Here is an 18,575-nt window from a genome sequence, read left to right as displayed (position 1 = left end):
GAGAGCAAATGCTCCAAGGCAGGGGCAGCCCCATGTAACAGGTGACTTCACCTTTAGCAGCAGCACTACTCCCTTCCCAGCACCGCCCCTCCTGCCTTCCTCTAGCCATGACCATACTTGTTCCTGCCTTGACACTCATACCTCATCGGTCCCCATGGTCCTTAGGATCCTTCCCTCTGATTGGCTGGCTCCTCCCAGAGCCTCCATTTAAGGATGGTGCCCAGGCAGCCATCTCTTCATTTTCCCACCTGGCTCCTCTCCTCCGGAATGACTCTGCTCCCCTCCCCCCACCTTGGTTCTTTGGAGTGCGGGCGTGCACGCGTGCGCACACACACACAAACACACACCCCTTTGCCCCTTTTGGTTTCCTTTTCTATATTATCTTCCTCCATTAGACTGTAAACTCCTTGAGGGCAGGAACTATCTTTCTCTTTATTCCCGGTGTTGAGCATAGTGCCTGGTACGTAGTAGTAAGTACTTAATAAATATTTATTGCCTGACTGCTCTTTCCAGGGTCCTCTCTCCTTCACCCTCATCTCTCAGGCTGGTCCCACTGGAAGCACAAACACACCTTGAGGAACCATTCTCCTGCATTGAGCTGCTTCAGGTCAGTCCAGTTGAACATGGAGGCAGGCCGTCGGGCCAGGTCTGGGAGGGCTTCATCCACATTGGTTGTGCGGCGCAGTGTAGTGTCATGCATGAGGAATGGAACACCATCCAGGCTGCAGGGAGAGGGGTAGGTCCTTTTCAGCACATTATCTTGGGCCTTGTCCCAGAGCTAGTGGAACCAGAGCTCCAGGGAGCCCAGGGGTGTGTTCCCCAGGAGGTACTCAAAGTGAGGGGCAAGTGTTGTCTGAGCTGTACAGATTCTACCCTATCCTAGGCCCTTAAAGATGGGTCATTCTTTTTTGGGGGGGGGGGCTAGGCAATGGGGCTAAGTGACTTGCCCAGGGTCACACAGCCAGTAAGTGTTATGTGTCTGAGGCCAGATTTGAACTCAGGTCCTCCTGAATCCAGGGCCAGTACTCTATCCACTGTGCCACCTAGCTGCCCCTAGATGGGTCATTCTTGATTACCTGTGTAGATTGCATATTGTCCACTCCCAAGCTATTCTTATAGTCAAGATGGAGACATGTAGGCCCGGTCAATGGTATAAAACTCAGATAGGAAGAAGGAGGGGCATTAAATCATACATAACAATCTTTCTGGCAGCATAATGACTTAGAAAATCACATATTAATATTATCTACGTTCTATTGTATTTTTATTTTATTAAGTATTTACCAATTACATTTTAATAATTTAATTTAATTTTAATTTAAAACTTTAATTACATTTTAAATCTGGCTTGGACCTCAACTGGGGAGCGTTGCTGGCAGGCCATGTGCTTGACACCTCTGGGTTAGATGATATTCAGAACTAGTTGGATGGACAGCTCCAAAAAGTGACCATTAAGGGTTTTAGGTCAACTTGAAAGAAGGCTTGGACATTATGTTATTCAACATTTTAATCAATGAAGTGCTTATCAAATTTGCGGATGGCAAATGGGCCAAATGGAATAAGATCAAAGTTATTAGGGATCAATGTAAAAGTCTTACACTTGGGTTAAAAAATATCAACTTTACAAGCATAGGGTGGGATCAGTGTAACCAGAAGGGAGGTGGCAGTCCTGTGGAATTCTGCCACAGTTAGGCCACAGCTGGGATACTGTGATTAGTCCCAGGTGAAGGGCAGTGACAAGTTAGACAGAAAATGTCTCGGGATGACCAAGGGCCTTGAGTTTACGATATATAAGAATGAGGCAAAGGAATTGGGCATGTTTAGAGAAGAGATAAGAAGACTTTGGCATGGGGATGTGTATGTGTTTGTGTATGTGGAGAGGGTGGTTGTTAATTTCAAGTACTTGAAGAGCTGTCACTGGAACAGGAACTCGATTTCCTCTTTAGCTCTAAAGGACAGAACTAGGAACAATTCCTATAAATTACAGAGAGGTGACTTTAGACTTGATGTAAGGGAAAACTCCCCAACAACTGGAACTATCCAAAGCTGGAATGAGATGCCTTGGGAGATAGAGGGCTCCCCTTCAAGGCCAGAGGTCTTTAAGCAAAGGCTGCATAACCACTTGCCAGAGAGGTTGTAAAGGGGATTAATGACCGGTTTTAGTGAACCAGACGGCCACTGAGGCTCCTTCCAGCTCTGAGACTCTGTGATTTTCTGCTTGTGGACTAATCTCTGCCCATTTTCAATCACCTTTACATGCATTACTCACTACCTTCTCTCAATTATATGACATACCTTAAATACTACCCACTCTTGAATATCCACTCAATTATCTGTGTACGTATCAGTGTATCTATACTCTTAGGCCCCCTCATGCAGCCCACCCTAGGGATTATTGGTGCCAACAATGCTAGGCTGCATTTCCCTGGTTCTACCAGTCTTCTTGTGTGCCCTCCTGCTCCTATTAACTTATGCTCAGAGAATGGAAGTCTGTCCCTCTAACCCTCATAGTGATTGCGGGTTTATCAGATATGGGCTTCAGAACAAAGGGGGAAAGTGTGCCAGAGGAGTGAAGGACTGGGAATGATGAAAAGAGGAAATTCTAAATTCTCTGATCCTATGATAAGGGCATTATCTGATGGGTTAGGTCTCTTTGTGCCAAACTCCTCCTGGGCCTAATCAGAATTATTCTGTGTACCCTGGACTTTGACTGACACTTTAGCCAATGGGTTCATCCATCCAGTTCTCTTAGGTAAGACCACTCCTCCACCTCACTGCTGTCCCATGTACCACCTCTCCAAACCCTCTGTTCCCTGGCTGAACCATTCTCAGATCCAGACATTCACAGAATCCTAGTACCCAGAGATGGAAGGGACCTTATAATAATGAACACTACAACAAAAAACAGAATGGCATCAACAAAAGTAATATTAGAAGAGAGAATGTCAGAGTGAGGAGGGCCCTTAGAATACAGAATGTCAGAGCAGGGAGGGGTCTGTGTGAGTGTATGTATGTATGTGTGTTTGTGTGTATACGAACATATATATGGAGATTTATATATATATATATATATGTGTGTGTGTGTGTGTATGTGTGTATGTTTGTGAGTGGTAGATGGACCAGATAATCCCAATTTAGCTTTATAATCATGGGCAAGTAACTCTCTCTTCATGGATCTCAGCAAACTTCACTGACAAAATGAGAGGGTTGGGCTAGTTTATCTTAAAAGTCGCTTCTATCTCTAGCACCTTAAAATTCTAACCCAATGCTGCCTCCAAAAAAAATACACAATTCTAAAAGTCTGTGACTGTGTGATTCTAGGATTTGACTCAATCTGAAATCAGGTCACTCCAGGAAAGGGATGAAAAACCAATCATTGGCTCAACTGACCTGATGGTCACATCAACTTGGACCCCATAGAGCTTCTGCTCCCTGGCCTTCTGGAAGGACATCAATGTATGTTCTGGAGCCAGCTGGGAAGGAAGACACAAGAAGAGAATCAGAAGGCCAGCCCCTGACTTCTAGGTCTCAAGGACAGCTCTTGTAATTCTTCTAGACCACCCCTCTCTGTAATTGCCTTATCTATCCCAGCACCCCAAGAAATCAGAGTTAGTAATTACCCAAATTTAGATCAACAAACACCTGCTATGTGTAATCCTTGCGCCTTCGAAATGCTAGATGTGGTGAACACAAGGACAAAACTCAAAATGGCCCCTGCCCTAAGGAGCTTATATTCTACTGAGGGATACCACAAATACATTCACTTTTTTAAAAGGGTATCCTGAAGAGGAAGAAACACTAACAATTCCATGGAGGAGGTAGCACCCCAGGAGCAGAGCTCTGAAGGAAGAAAAAGATGTAGAGGTGGACAAAAGGTGGTACATGCCAGGAATGAGGGATGGTTTATATCAATGCATGGAGGAGGATATGAAATGTCAATTCTAGAGCAAGACCTCCAGTGCAGCTAGAACACAGAGTGTGTGGAACAAGGCTGGGAAAATATGTTGGAACTAGGCCACAGAGGGACTTCAATGCTAGGCTAAGGAGCTTGTATTTGAGAGGCAATAGGGACATCTAAAATTGTGAAGGACATTCTGGGAACCTGGGGTAAAAAAGGCATTCTGGTTGGGTCACTTTACTGGCTAGATGACCTTGTTCAAGGCACTTCCTCTCTTTGGGCCTCAATTTCCTCTTCGGCAAGAAAAGGTGGTTGAACTAGATGTCCCTAAGGGTCATTCCAATAGTGATGCTGTCAGGTTGGAAGACCCAATACTTAAGTCTTTCTCTTGATGCCATTTGGATCTTGCTGGGACTTGGAATGTACCACTCCTCTGCTCTTGGTCTTCCCCCTGCCCCGATCCAATTTAGCCAAACTCTGGCCAAAGCTTGAGGGAATTAGAGGCAGTGGGATTCTTGAAAGAAAAATGGAGACAGACATAGGATGGGAAAAATGGTAGGGAGAAGAGTGGCATCCTGTCCCCTGGAGTTCTGAGAGTGCCCTCTGGTGGTATGAAAGTGTCACCTCAACCCTTTATTTCCTACCTGAGCTGGGAGAAATTGAGTCTCTTGAGGTCAACAGGGAAAGTATTATTGTCCCTATTTTACAGATGAAGAAACTAAACCACCAGAGGCCAGGTTATTTATACATACTGTTAACCCGATGACTACATTGTCTAAGCTATGGTTGTGAGGATTAATATAAGAAGCTCAAAGGGAGATACAGATATATTATAGAATGTTTTATTTGGAAGGGACTTTAAAACATAGACTATTAGAGCTGGAATGGACCTTAGAACCTAGAATGTCAGAGCTGGAGGAACCTTAGAACACAGAATGTCAGAGCTGGAAAGTTTGAGCTACAAGGGAATCTTAGAACTGAAAACACAGAGTTGAAGTGGTCATAGTACTTCCCCCGACTCCTTTCCTTATTATTTATTGTGAGTTTTATCACAAGATAAGGTGTTTACAGATGGTTATTATGGATGGCTGTTCCAATGATGATGCCATAGGGCTGGGAGGCTGGATAACTAGGTCCTTCTCCTGATGCCATTCTGATTCTAATGTGTAACCTGGAATGCATTACTCCCCTGCTTTTGGTCTCCCCTCCTGGTCCAATTTGGCCAAACTCTGGCCTAAGGTGTGAGCAGATTACAGGCAGTTTCTTTGAGAAGGGAAAGGATATTTTTGGAAATGAATAGCGGAGGACTTCTAACCTATACCAAACAGTCTTTCTCTTTGTAATTTTTCAATACTTCAAGGGTATGTGACTTTATTGATGTGAACCTTTTACCAAGGCTGGTCATAATAGATAGTTTCATGAATTTATGTGATAAAAAGTTCATCCCTTGGTGGCCAACTCTATGGAGGTAAACTTTTTGATACAGTCTTTCAGAGTTGGACACAAGAGCTCACTTGAGCCTTAAAATAATCTTGTGAAGAAGGCAACACAGGGATTATAAGTTTCATTTTACAGACGAGGAAATTATTATCTCAGAGAAATAAAGGGACTGGTTAAAGGTCACAATGCCAGTCAGTGGTGATGCCAGGTTTGGAACCCAGGCCTCTTAACTCCCCAGTCTAAGGATTCCCCTTCCCATTACCCCATGTTTTCTTCTCATCCTTGAATCTATGCCTATTCTGATTCCCCCCCCCCCCACAATGGTTTCCTGTGTTGGAGTCAGATAGGGAACTCCTCAGAGGCAGGCCCCTACGTTGTTTCCTCCTTTCTTCCTGTAGGAATAAGGAAGTCACTGTTCTCCCATCTTATGCCCTGGTCAGTCAAGTTCACATCTGGACTACTGCGTTCATTTCTGGCCATTAATAATTCACTGGATGGTGAAGGGCCTTGACCTTGCCATACCATGATCAGCGGAAGGAACTGAAGACTTTTAGCTGAAAGGAGGAGATGGGATAGCTGCTTTCAAGTATGGGGAGAGCTGTAGGAGAGGAATCAGACTCGTTTGGTTTGGCCCCAGAGGGCATAACTACAAACAATGGGTGGAACCTGCCGAGGGGCCAAAGTAGGACAAGATTCCTCACAATCAGAGCTGTCCATGGTCGGGGGATGGGCTGCCCACAGAGGTCAATGCCTCCCCCACCCTGTCTTTGCACAAAGGCTGGACATCTGACCACAGGCAGAATACAGTGTAGAGGGGGTTATTTTTTCCAGCATGGGATGGACTGGATCCCCTCCCTCTGAGGCCTTTTCCAATCCTGAGATTCTGTCACTGTGCACCAAGCACTGGGCTGGGGACATGGAGGCATGTTTTCAGTATGGGATGAGGTGGGACAGTAAATGCCCGATGAACGAAGTTCATTATAAATAGGAAGGGCTTAGGAGGCACTGCTGGCCTTGGGAGCCAGCATCACAAATGAAAACTTCTCTGAGAAGCAACATCAGAACAGGTTGTGCCAGAACAGGGCATGCAGCTCTGACATCCAGAGAAGGGGGAAGGGAAGGATAGGTCCATGTCCCATCTCTGCCAGTCACTTCCCGGGTAACCTTGGGGAAATCACTTCTAGCTCTACACCAGTATGACCCTAGGGTGGTATGGCCTTCAGAGATTCTAGACCTTCTTTGTGGCATGGACCCCTTGGGCAGTCTGGGGAAGCCACTGGGACCCTTTTCAGAATCATGGTTACTAAGGCAGAAAATACATGGGAATGGGGAAGGGAAAGTGGAGAATGAGTACTTATATAGCACCTAACATGTGCTAATTGCTTTAAAGCAAACAAATAAATATTATCTCCTTTAACCCTCACAACAACGCTGGAATGTAGGTGCTGGTATTATTCCCATTTTATAGTTGAGGAAACTGAGGCAAACAAGGTTAAGTGACTTGTCTAGGATTACATAGCTAATAAGTGTCCAAGGCCAAATTTGAACTCAGTTCTTCCTGACTCCAGGCCCAGTGCTCTACCCACTGTCCCACCTGGCTGCCTCTACAATACAAAGGAAACCCTCAGAGACCCTCTTGATATCTAATCATGAACTCCTTGTGGGGGTAGCGGGGAGTGGTCTTTGGACCCACAATTAAGAAGTCTTGTCTTAGAGGAAAGAAAATGAGGACACAAGGGACAGAGGTCAGTCCCATTGTCTTCTGCTGGGGCTGGGCCCCATCTGGTATAGAGCACTGGGGTCCTTTCCAGGGACCGCACTGCGGAAAGGACATTGACAAAATTGAGGGCACGTAAATCACAATTCCTAGGATGGTGAGTCCGGAGCAGACAAGGGTTGGGTGAAGGAAGGGGAACATCTTAGCCTGCAGAAGAGTCAGGATCACTTTGGCCTGTTCTGTGGAAGAGGAATCCAATTTGATTTGTTTGGCCCCAGCAAGGCAGAACTAGTAGTGAGGACCGATGGCTTCGGAGGCAAGTTTTAGTTTGACATAAGGAAAAACTCTTACAGTCAGAGCTGTCCCAAAGTAGAAGGGGCTGCCTCGGGAGGAAAAGGAGAGAGAGGAAAGGGAACTTCCCTCTACTTTCCCTTCCCTTTCATTAAACAGAGGCTGGATGATGGAAGGTCAGGGACCATATGTGGAAAGGAATCTTCTTCTGGCATGAGAGGACAACAATGCTGGGCTCACTTTACTCAGACACAATGATTCTGTGGAAGTGGCTCCAGGGCTCATCTCCAGTCCTTAATTTTACACCAAGGGAGGTAAAGGGACTCGCCCCAGGTCATCTGAAGTAGAAAGCATCAGAAGTTCAGGGTCATAGGGCTGGAAAGGACCTCAGAGAAGGCTGATGTCTAGCTCTCTCATTTTGGAGAGAAGGAAACAGAAGGGTCAAGTTATGTGTTCAGGGTCAAATAGCTATTAAGTGTTTGAGGCAAGATTTGAACCCAGGTAGGTCTTCTTGACTTCAAGGCTAGTACTCTGTCCACTATACTATGCTTGGACCCAGGTCCTGATTCCAGAGCCAAAGCCCTTCCCACTATCCTGAGGCTAGCAAAAGAACTTTATCCTATGTCACATTGGAAGGAACTAGAAAAGTCAGGATTTGAACCCAGTTCCTCTAACTAAATGGTGTCTCTAGGGCTACTTCTACCTCTAATTTAATTCTGCATGTTTAGGATTCTCCTTAATGCCAGTGAAAGACGTCAAAGCTCAATTCCCACAAGGGGGCAGCATGAAAACAAAGATGGCTGGGCCAAATGAATATTCCCTGGCCTGGTCCATCCCATGATGGGGCTCCCATGTTTCCCCAAATCCTGCCAAGGGACAGAGGGCCCTGGGATCTCCAGGGCTGGAATGATTTTGTTTCTCCTGGCCACTCACTCTCTGAAGTCAGCAATAGGAGAGACAGCACACACTCACCATGGGCGCTCCTCGGTGGCCAATGATGGCGGGCTTAGGGCTCAGGTCTTTCTTCTCCATGATGCAGGGGGAGGAGATGGAGAGGGGGATCAGGTAGAGCACAAACACCACTGCGAAGTAGGCGGTGAAGATGACCATCTGTGAGGCTGAAAGTACAGAAGAGAGACTCCATGAAGCCCTCCTAGAATGAGAGAGAGCCCAGCATACATATCCTTGTCCCCACTCTAGGCAATGACGCAATTGCTCCCCAACCCTGAATTCTGGAAGAGGAACCACCATGCTTGCTACCCTCTGCTCTCGCGTGAAGTTCTCATCCAACTATTTCCCCGTTTCCATTACCTTTGTTCATGTGGACATCTGTCACAGCTGGACAATGAGCTCTCCCTTCAGGGGAGGGGCCCAGTGAGGGCAGGGACCATGGGAGGTAGTAAGCTATAGTAGGAAGATGCCAGAATCAGAGGACTGGGGGCCTGAATTCCACCTCTAATACTAAATACTTGTGTGACTTTAGGCAAATCATTTAATCCTTCTGGGTTTCAGTTTCCCCACCTGTAAAATGAGGGTGTTGGAGTAAATGAACTCCAAGGCCCCTTTCAACTCTGAATCTATGACCCTAGATATACTCAGTCAACGGGCTACCTGAGGTCAGGGACTAAATCCCTTCCCCTCCCTACCTGGGCTTTCTCCTGTCCCCAATCTCTCCTACCAGGGCATACAGAGCACAGGACAGGCCCTGGGTGCAGAGGACAGTCTCTTTTCTTCCCCTCTTGGGACAGAGGTGGTACTTAAGGAACTCAAATTGTCTTTGATCAGCTGGACTAGAGAGACAGAGAGATAACAGATGATATTCTTTTACTTTTCTTTGGTGTTAGGTTGTGGGACAAGAGGTTTGCAAACACACATTCGTGTGCTCATGGGCCCTGTCCACACAATGCGGGGGATGTGATAAACAAGAAGTGCTGAATTTCAAAAACAACCCAAGAGGTGGGTGTTTTAAATAGACTGCTGTGTATACTTGCGGCCCACAGAAACCCTGAAGAACAGGAAGGCTCTTCTTTGTAGATTACTAATGGTGTTCCTGAAAGCTGCCTTCAATAATAACAACTACAGCAGCAGCAACAGCAGTAATAGTAGTAATAATAATGATGACAATCACTAAAGTTTACAAAATGTTTTCCTCCAAAGAATTCTGGGGAAAAAATCCATGAAGCGAGTATTCCATTGTTACCACGGGCATGGTGAGGTTCGGTAAGATGAATTGCCAGAGCTGTTGAGCTTCATTAAGGGTGTGACTTGGGAACTGAGCCCAGATCTTCTGCTAGGGTTCTGGGTACTTGCCTCACCTCCAGCCAGGACCTAGATCCTGGGTCCAGGGAGGTCCTACTATGTTCTTAATTAGGCTCAAGACTTCCCCTTCCTGGGCCTGACTTCACAAGCCACAATCAATGGAGCAGTTGAGAAGGCTCTCAGAAAGGAAAAGGAACATGGCGAAATGCATCCAAGACTGGATTCTGAATAGGGGAAGCCCAGGTCCTGCCTCCGACGCACGGCGGCTGTATGACCCTGGGCAATTCACTGAAACTCTCAGAGTCTTAGAGAGTTGCCTGGGACATGAAGTTAACAAGAGGGTGGATGATCCGCATTAATAGAGGGATTTTCCATTGAGACTTTCCTATGCTGATAAAAATCAATGGTCTGGTTCCTTCTTCCTATCTGGTCAGGGCCAAGACATAAAAACAATAATAATAAAAAATAAAAAAAGGAACATTGGACTTGGATCCAGGAGATCTGCTTCTAATACTCATTAAACTAGGTGACCGTAGGCAAATCATGTCCTTGGTTTTCTCCTCCATAAAATGGAGGGAGCAATAATGACTCTACCTACCTATTGGGGGGATCCAATGACCTATATATCTATATGTTGAAGAATCAGTAAGCATTTATTAAACACTTATTAAGCACAAGACTAGGAGGCACAATTCCAAAGAAGGAAACAAAATCTCTTTCAAGGAGCTGATGTTCTAACTGGGGAGACAAGAAGGATGTTTTATATAGGTACTTGTATATAACAAGTCATGTTATACATGCAAATAAGTGCAACATCAGTATAAAGGGAATAGAGATATATGCAAAGCATATATAAATGCAAATATATAATTTATATATATTATATATATAAACACAAATATAATTTACATATTATATATGTATATAAAATATACATATATAAATACAAAACAGTCATGGGAGGGACGGCACCAGCAGTTGGGGGCAGGGCATCAGGAAAGACTTCAGGTAGAATGTGGTGCTCTCTGTATATGAGTATAATGTGTATAAAGTATTTTGTAAACCTTACAGTGACAGACATGTAAGCTCTGATCATTCGTCCAGCCCAAACATCCACTATGTGACGTGCTCAGTGCTACAAGGGGATGGTCAGTGAAAAGTGGTGGCAGGGGACAGAGGTGGGGTTGGGAGGGCCAGAGTTAGAACTGGGTCTTCTGAGGCCTACCTAGGCCAAGGTACTATACTCCCTGTCCCACCCCTCTCAACCTTTCTAAAGTAAGATGGTTTTTTGTTTTGTTTTGTTTTGTTTTTTTGTGAGGCAATTGGGATTAAGTGACTTGCCCAGAGTCACACAGCTAGTGAGTGTTATGTCTGAGGTCACGTTTGAACTCAGGTCCTCCTGATTCCAGGGCCAGTGCTCTATCCACTGTGCTCCCTAGCTGCCCCAAGTAAGATGTTTTTTAAGGCCCCCTTTCAGCCCTGATAGCCTAAGTATGAGTAGAAAGACAGCTCCAAATTAACCTCACCTCCTAACCCCACACACCTTCCATCTCTTGAACCCAGATAAGAGCCCTTTAGGGATGGCTGTGAGTGAGGCCAAGCTGTCTTATACTCACAGACTTTTTCAGCTCTCGCAAACTGGCCTGCCACAATCCAGGAGAGAGTGGTTACAGCTATCAGGGCCCCGATGTGCAGGAATGGGGCTGTGCCCTGCAGATGAGACACAACATTTCATGCATCAGCCCCGCAGTGCACACGGATTTCCCCAATCCCGGGGATAGCGGAGAGATAGGGGATGTCAGTTCTCAGCCGGCCCCATCCTACGACCTACGGAGGAAGGGCTCCCACAACTAGCCATGTGCTTGCTCCTATCCTCTCTGCAAGGTTCACGTAGCAGGGGCTAGCTTGGAAAAGCTATGGGATATACAGGCTGCTTTCTGGACATCCACGGGCAACTTGGAAGTGGTTTTCAGGAACTCTACCTAGAACCACTTGGCACTGGAGGGCAGAGGTAAGCCAAGTGAGGACTAGGGTAAGTTACAAGGAGGCAGATTACAGTTCACAGTAAACAACAATATAGAACCCCTACCGAACAGGTTGTCTTCACCGGTAGTAAAGCTGCCCATGATTGGAGGGACCCAAGCAGGAAGTTAGAAAGAAGGTTCCAGTGCTTAAGGGGGTTGAACAAGGTGACCTCAGAGGTCCCATCCAGCTTTGAGATTTTATGATTAAATGCAGTAGCAGGGGTCAGAAGACTTGAATTTCTAGTCCTTGCTTCCTGCTACACATTCTCTATGGGCCATTGAGAAAAATGGTTTCCTTCCTGGTGCTTCAGATCCCTCCCCTGTAAACTGAGAGGGGGTGGACTGGATATGCTCTAAGCGCCCTTCCAGCCCTAAAAATCCAGACAATCTGCTATACTAAGCAGTATTCTGAACCTGAGCCCACTTTGAGGGCACAATGGAAAGAATCATAGACTTAGGGTCAGGAGAACTGAGTTTGAATACAGGCTCTGAAACTCCCTTGCTCAATGACCTTGGGCAAATTCCTTCTCTGTTACGTGCCTCAGTTCCCCTATCCGTAAAACAAGGCAGTTGAACTAGATGACTTCTAAAGGCCCATCTTTCCAGCTCTGACTTTCTGTGGCCTCATAATCTATGAACTTCCACCACAGCTAAAGTCAGGGGGTACATCCCCAGGCAGCTGTGGGCCAGTTGGGCAACCTCTACTCACTTGCAATGATATTAGCAGCACGGCCCACTCATCGTCCCAGAGCTGGGCTACAGAAGACACCGCTACAAGGGTCGCAATCAAGGCTACGGTCAGCGCTACCTGTAAGAAGAAGAGCCAGGGTCAAAGCAGGGCCCCCAGAGCAGCAGGATGGGGGAACAACTCCCTTCCCCGTGCTCCTGCTTCTGTATTGATGCTTGTCTATATATACACAATTGTGGGTAAGTGTACCTATCTGACTGTGTACTCGGGTGCAACCCTGTACAATCATATGTGAGTGACCGTGTGACCTCATGTACGTGTAGGTGTGACCAGTCATGAGCTTAACCATGTGTGTGCATATCTGTGACTGCATGAGTGCCAATGTGTACAATTATGTGTCTGTGTGTGATCAGCGTATGTCTGTGTGACTGTGTATGTGTGACCACATGTGGGGATCAGTGTGTGTGCATCTGTGTGTATGTATGAAGACTGCATGTGCACAATTGGACGATTGTGGATGTGTGTGGACAGGGGAGAGGGGATAAATGGAGAGGAAGGAAAGAGAGGAAGAGGCACTTTGCCAGACTTCAACCTCCACGCCCGCCTCAATTCTGAGGGGGACTCAGCATACCCTCAACATCCTCAGGGGTCAGTGTCTGGAAATGGCTCCATGCTCTGAGGCTGAATGAGGTGGAGCCGGGATGATGGATTAAGTGTTAATGGTATTTTATCTTGGATCTTGGCAAGACTGTCACCTGAGCCCAGCAGCCTACTGTGACATGTTTGATAATGATAACAATAAGCAAGAAAAATAAAAATGGTAGCATGAGAAAAGGCTGTTTCTATGGAAGAGGAGAGAGAAGAGAGGGGGGGAGAGAGAGAATGAGAACACAGTAGGACAGGTAGAGAACCCTTAACTGGAGTTGAGAGAACTGGGTTCTTATCTCAGCTCTGCAACCCTGGGCAAAACATTTCCATTGCATGGACATCAATTTTTGTGAAATAGGGGGCATGAAGAGGATGCTTTCTCAGATCCTTCCCAGGTCTGACATTCTAAGTTCTATGTTCTCCTCCGGAAGCTTAGGCGTGTCTGTGGCTCTGACGCAAGTCCCATAGAGCCTGGAGGAGGCAGCTGGGAGGAGTGCTGAGCCCCCGCCGGTGGGTGCCAGCTGGCATGGTTCTCTCATCCTCCAGCCCCAAAGCTGAGAGAAAGGAGTGCCTGGTGGGAAGCACAGGAGGCCAGGGGAAATTGTTCAGTTCTGAGGAGAATGAGCAGGAAGGCCTAGGGTGAGGCTGAGGGGGTGGTGTCACAAGGACACCCAAGGCTAGAAATGGACATATACTGTCCTTGGTAAAGTCACAGACCTGGAAAATGTCTGAACTGATTGGAGGAGACCTTTGAGATGATATAGACCAAACCTCTTATTTTACAGAGGAGGAAATGAGGGCCCAGAGAGTGTGATGACTTGCCCAAGGTCACATAACAAATTAATAGGCATGAGACCTTAGAAATTATCTAGTACAACTTGACAGGTGAGAAAACTGAGGCTCAGGGTGGGAAAAGTGGGAAAGAGCGATGGTAGCAGATGGTAGCAGACCTGGGACTAATAATAGCCCACATATAGTGAATTTTAGTTTAATAATTAAAAACGAGTATTTCTCAAGCTTTGTGGAGGTTCACAAAGAGCTTTCCTCACAGCAACTCTGTGAGGGAATATCAATATCTCCCATTTTACAAAGGAGGAAGCTAGGGATCAGAAAGGCTAATTGACTTATTACAATAAGTAGCTAAGCCAGGATTCCAGTCCAAGTCTCCCGATTCCCAGGCCAGGGTTCTTTTTATTGGCCCACGTTATCTGTAATTAGCCGCTCCCTCTGAACTCATAGTGGTCTGGCCTCCAGTCCTTGGGGCAGTGCTCTGCGGGTGCTGGCCACTCCCAGGTATTAACTCCTCTCTCTTATACCCCTGCTCTCCTCTTACTTGTCTCTCCTCTTCTTTCCCCTTATACCCACAGGGCGATGAAGGCCCTTACCTTATGAAGCCAGTGAAGGTGCATCTGCTGTCCCACAACAATGTGACAGAGGGCCAGGATCTGGGGAGACACAAAGGACAGAGAGCCTTCAGATTCCCACTGAACAAGGAAAAACAGAGGGAACAAAACGGAGGCAGATTTAGGTTCAGTAGAAGGAAAAACCTTCAAACAATCAGTTGTCCCACAATGGGACAAGCTGTATTTTAAAGGTAGTGAGCTCCCTGTCTCTCACTGAAATCAAGAACCTCAGAACTGGAAGGCGCCTAGATGCCATCTTGTCCATCCCTCACACCTGAGCAGAGAACCTCTTCACAGTGTTCCTGACTGAGTTTCCTCTTGGAGATCTCCAGACTTACAGGAACTCACTACCCCGAGGCAGCTCATTCCATTCTTGGAGATCTCTGACTGTTAGCAAGTTTTTCCTTACACCCAGCCCAAATCTGCCTCTCTGCAGTTTCCCCCGCTGCTCCTAGCTCTGCAAAGGCTGAATGCCCCCTTGTCAGGGATATTGGGGTAGGGAGAATTCCTACTAAGGTATGAGTGGGCTGGGATACCCTCTGAGATCCCTCCAGTTCTGAGAGCCTTGGGGTTCTATGAAATAATCTTCCTATTATGAGTCCTCTACATACCAGGATCACTCTTATCTGCTGGTGCCCTTCCCTTCAAACTACTCTGCACTCATTGATTTTGTACGTATTCTCCATACAGGGTGTTTCAAAAGTCTTAATGCAATTTAAAACTACTTTTGGGACACCTAGAGTGTGTGTGTGTGTGTGTGTGTGTGTATACACACAAGCACATATATACATATACATGAATACATATGTATGCATGCATGCATGTATGTATCCTCGTTGTTTCCCCTATTAGACTATTAACTCCTTGAAAGTAGGGATTGTTTCATTCTTTGCACTTATATCCCCAATCTTTTTTTTTTTTTTTTAGTGAGGCAATTGGGGTTGACACAGCTAGGAAATACTAAGTGTCTGGGGCTGGATTTGAACTCAGGTCCTCCTGACTCCAAGTCTGGTGCTCTATCTACTGTGCCACCTAGTTGCCCCTATATCCCCAATTTAATACAAGTGCCTGGCATAAAGTAGGTGTCTAATAAATACTTACTTTTTGACTGACTGACTGATCTGTGTACCCTTGGTCACTGTAGTTCCATCCAATCAGGCCAAGCATTTACTAAGAGAACTTCATATGGACCAGGCAGCCACAGAAGGCCTTCTCTCTTTCCTACAATGCCCAGCTCTGGGACTACCCTCCCTTAATGGGACTCAATTCAAATGACAAGATCACATTACCTCCAGAATGGGCCTGAGAGGTCGTCAACTTGAACCTGAACAAAAATCTCTACACTGCACCCAACAAATGGGCATCTTTCCTTGCATATCTTCATAGAGGGGGGACTTACTACTCCGAGACAGCTCATTCCACTTTTTGGAAAGCTCTAATCATAACTGTTTTTTCCTCTCATCAAGTCAAATCTGCCTCTCTGTAATCACCCCCTCCCCCTCCCCTTCTCCCCGCACTGCTCCTCGTTCTGCCCCCTTGGGCCCAGCAGAACAGATCCAGCCCTTCTACAGGAAAGCCCTCCAAACACCTGAGGACCATTCCCTGCCTCCCTCCCCAACCCTGAAAAGCCTTAGTTTGTTCAACCAGTCTTTATATGGCATGAAATTGGAGCCCTCCTCAGGACGCTCTCCAGTTTATCAATGTCCTTTGCGAAAATGCGCTACAAAGAAGAGTCTTTCTGCCAGTGTCAAAGAGCTGGCTCACGCCAGTCTTGCAGTCCATTTAAATCCCCAAATCTTTTTTTCACAGGAACTGTAGTTTAGCCACACCCCCACCATCTTGTTCTTATTAAGTTTTTCAACTGGAGTAATAACACTACATTTAGGCCTATTAAGTTTCACCTTATTAGATTCAATCCAATGTTCGGCCTGTTGAGATCTTCTTGGATGCATTATCATTCAATGTATATTAGCTGTCTCTCTGAGCCTGGTGCCTTCTGCAAATTTGATAAGCATACCATCTAAACTTTCACCCAAGTAACTGATAACATTGTTGACTAGCACAGAGCAAAGACAGATCCTTGGGACGCTTCATAAGAGACTTTTCTACACTTTTGCAACAAATCATTAATGACTATTGTTTGGGCCCACCTGGTCATTCAATCATTTCAAAATCATTTAAATATGAAAATTTTCATCTAGCCCAGAGCCTGACAACACTCCTAGTGCTGCCTAAACCAGATTAAAATATAACTGAGAAATACTTAATAAAATTAATGAAAATACAACAGAACATAATGTTAATATGTGGGTTTCTAGATTGAGATGCACCTGCAGGGATTCTTATGTACAGTTCAATGGCCTCAATTTCTACTTGAGTTGGAAACCATGGATCTTGCCTATATATCTCCATTTCCCCCACAAGAATAGTATGAGAGACTTCTGGATGAAACCAGGCTGGCTCTTTGTGACCCAGCTTCTTTATCTAGATGTTCACCAACCTTTAATAATATGTTTTATAATTTTGCTTAGGAATCAGTCAAGTTCACTGGCCTATGGTCTGAAGACTACCCTCTTCTTTTTTTTTTTAAATTAAGCATTCATTTGTCAGTCCACTCAAACATCCTTCATTAGTCCTGTTGCCCATCCATCCATCCATCCGTTGCTTGAAAGACATCCTGTCACTTCCCTCAAAACAGGGGTCCCCAAGATCAGGGGTAGTGTCTTGAAGGAACATCCTTATCCTCAGAGATGACTTGTCTTTCTCATGCTGCCATGTCCTACCAGACATACCAACAATCCTGTGATGTACGTGAAGCCAGTGGCAGTGGTCAAAAGAATAGGAATGGACCAGTCACTCCAGTATCCCATCCGGTTATAGAGGAACCTGGGAAAAGAAGGGTGAAGAGTCAAACAAAGGTCAGGGTGGGAGTTTAAGGCTGAAAAATAGATGCTGGGACAAAAAATGTGAGGAGATCCCTGAGGGTTTTATGAGAGGGAGACAGTGTGGAGGCAGCAGGATGGAAACCATAGAACACAGAACGTCAGAGCTAAAAGGAACTTTAGAGATCTGGCTCTTTGTTCCACTTTCACTTAGGAAGACCTTTACTCCAGCTCTGCCTGTGGAAATCCTATATCCCTTTCCATCTCCCCCTTTAAGAATTAGTTCAAATGCTGCCTCCTCCAGGAAACCTTCTAGGACTCTTCTACTCAGAGGAGACCCTGATTCTTTCTTGTGGCTTTCATCACCTCTTGCCTGTACTTTGAGTCTCATTCTCCTACTAGACTCTGAGCTCTTTAAAGGCAGGAATCAGGTTTTGGTATAGAGGCAAGAGACCCAGACTGGGAGTCAGGAGGCCCAAGTTCAAGTCTTAGCTTTGCCACTAAATTGCTGAGTGACCTTGAGCATGACACCTACCTTCTCTGGGGTTCAAGTTTCTTTACTGGTGCTAGACTTGACTGTGAGCTTGCTGAAGGGTAGGGACCATATATGATGATGGTGATGGTGATATAAATAAAAGACCCAGGTTTTGTAATTATGGCATCTCCCATCTTCCTTTATCAGGGCAGCTCACAGTCTCTGATGTAATACACCTTGGAAATGTGCAGTAACTCAACATTTCATCACTCTGGCCAAACTGGTCCGGCACTAACTCTGCTGATCTTGAGTCAACAAACACAATCCATCACTGGGCATATAATGGAAGCCTGCCCAGGTCAGGAGGCTAGGCTAAGAGCTTGAACCTTTGTGAACCCATGGTCAGCTGTCTGCCACTATGATGTCTTTGATGAAGATGTTCGTGGACAATTACTATTATTTTTTGTTAACAACACCTACATAATAAAATGCATCTTATTTGCAGAGGTGGGGGACTGAAGGTCTAGAACACTGCTTACACTGTCAGACTATTGATGTATTTGTTAGTTTTGCAGATTTTTTTTCTTCTTTTTTTTCACTGTGATAAGTGATGGTTCCACGGGTGGGGAAGGACATATTTGGGAACAAAGAGGACAAAACCAGAAGATATCACTATCAATTTAAAAAACAAAAATAGCTCACGTATCTGTAGGGTTTTAAGGTGTCAAAGCTGCTTATCTCTCAACAACCTTGTGAGGGTAGGGGTCTTGTTACCATTTTGCAGATAAGCAAACTGAGGCTCAAAGACAAGGAACTTGCCTAGGATCCACACAGTTGGTTCACATCTCAG

At 45.7% G+C, this 18,575-nt stretch overlaps 1 protein-coding gene across 12 annotated transcripts in view; it reads right to left on the bottom strand.

Moving 5' to 3' along the window:
* The window catches only part of GDPD5 (glycerophosphodiester phosphodiesterase domain containing 5), a 168,086-nt gene that overhangs the window by 22,120 nt on the left and 127,391 nt on the right, over nucleotides 1-18,575 (bottom strand). For 11 of the 12 annotated variants that reach the window (XM_027848315.1, XM_027848306.1, XM_027848313.1 and 8 more), the window contains 7 exons: nucleotides 17,161-17,254; nucleotides 14,351-14,410; nucleotides 12,339-12,437; nucleotides 11,222-11,315; nucleotides 8,319-8,464; nucleotides 3,391-3,473; nucleotides 572-722 (listed from right to left, as the gene is read on the bottom strand). In XM_027848315.1, coding sequence (XP_027704116.1) covers nucleotides 572-722; nucleotides 3,391-3,473; nucleotides 8,319-8,464; nucleotides 11,222-11,315; nucleotides 12,339-12,437; nucleotides 14,351-14,410; nucleotides 17,161-17,254 — 727 coding nt within the window. Of the gene's footprint in view, nucleotides 1-571; nucleotides 723-3,390; nucleotides 3,474-8,318; nucleotides 8,465-11,221; nucleotides 11,316-12,338; nucleotides 12,438-14,350; nucleotides 14,411-17,160; nucleotides 17,255-18,575 lie in introns of those variants that run through there. The other variant, XM_027848317.1, reaches the window with a different exon arrangement.

Source organism: Vombatus ursinus, unplaced genomic scaffold (assembly GCF_900497805.2).
Source record: "Vombatus ursinus unplaced genomic scaffold, bare-nosed wombat genome assembly UNPS02005659.1, whole genome shotgun sequence".
NCBI classification, from domain to species: domain Eukaryota; kingdom Metazoa; phylum Chordata; class Mammalia; order Diprotodontia; family Vombatidae; genus Vombatus; species Vombatus ursinus.
Note: the sequence above shows the minus strand (reverse complement) of the source record. Positions and strands in the feature narration are given on the sequence as shown.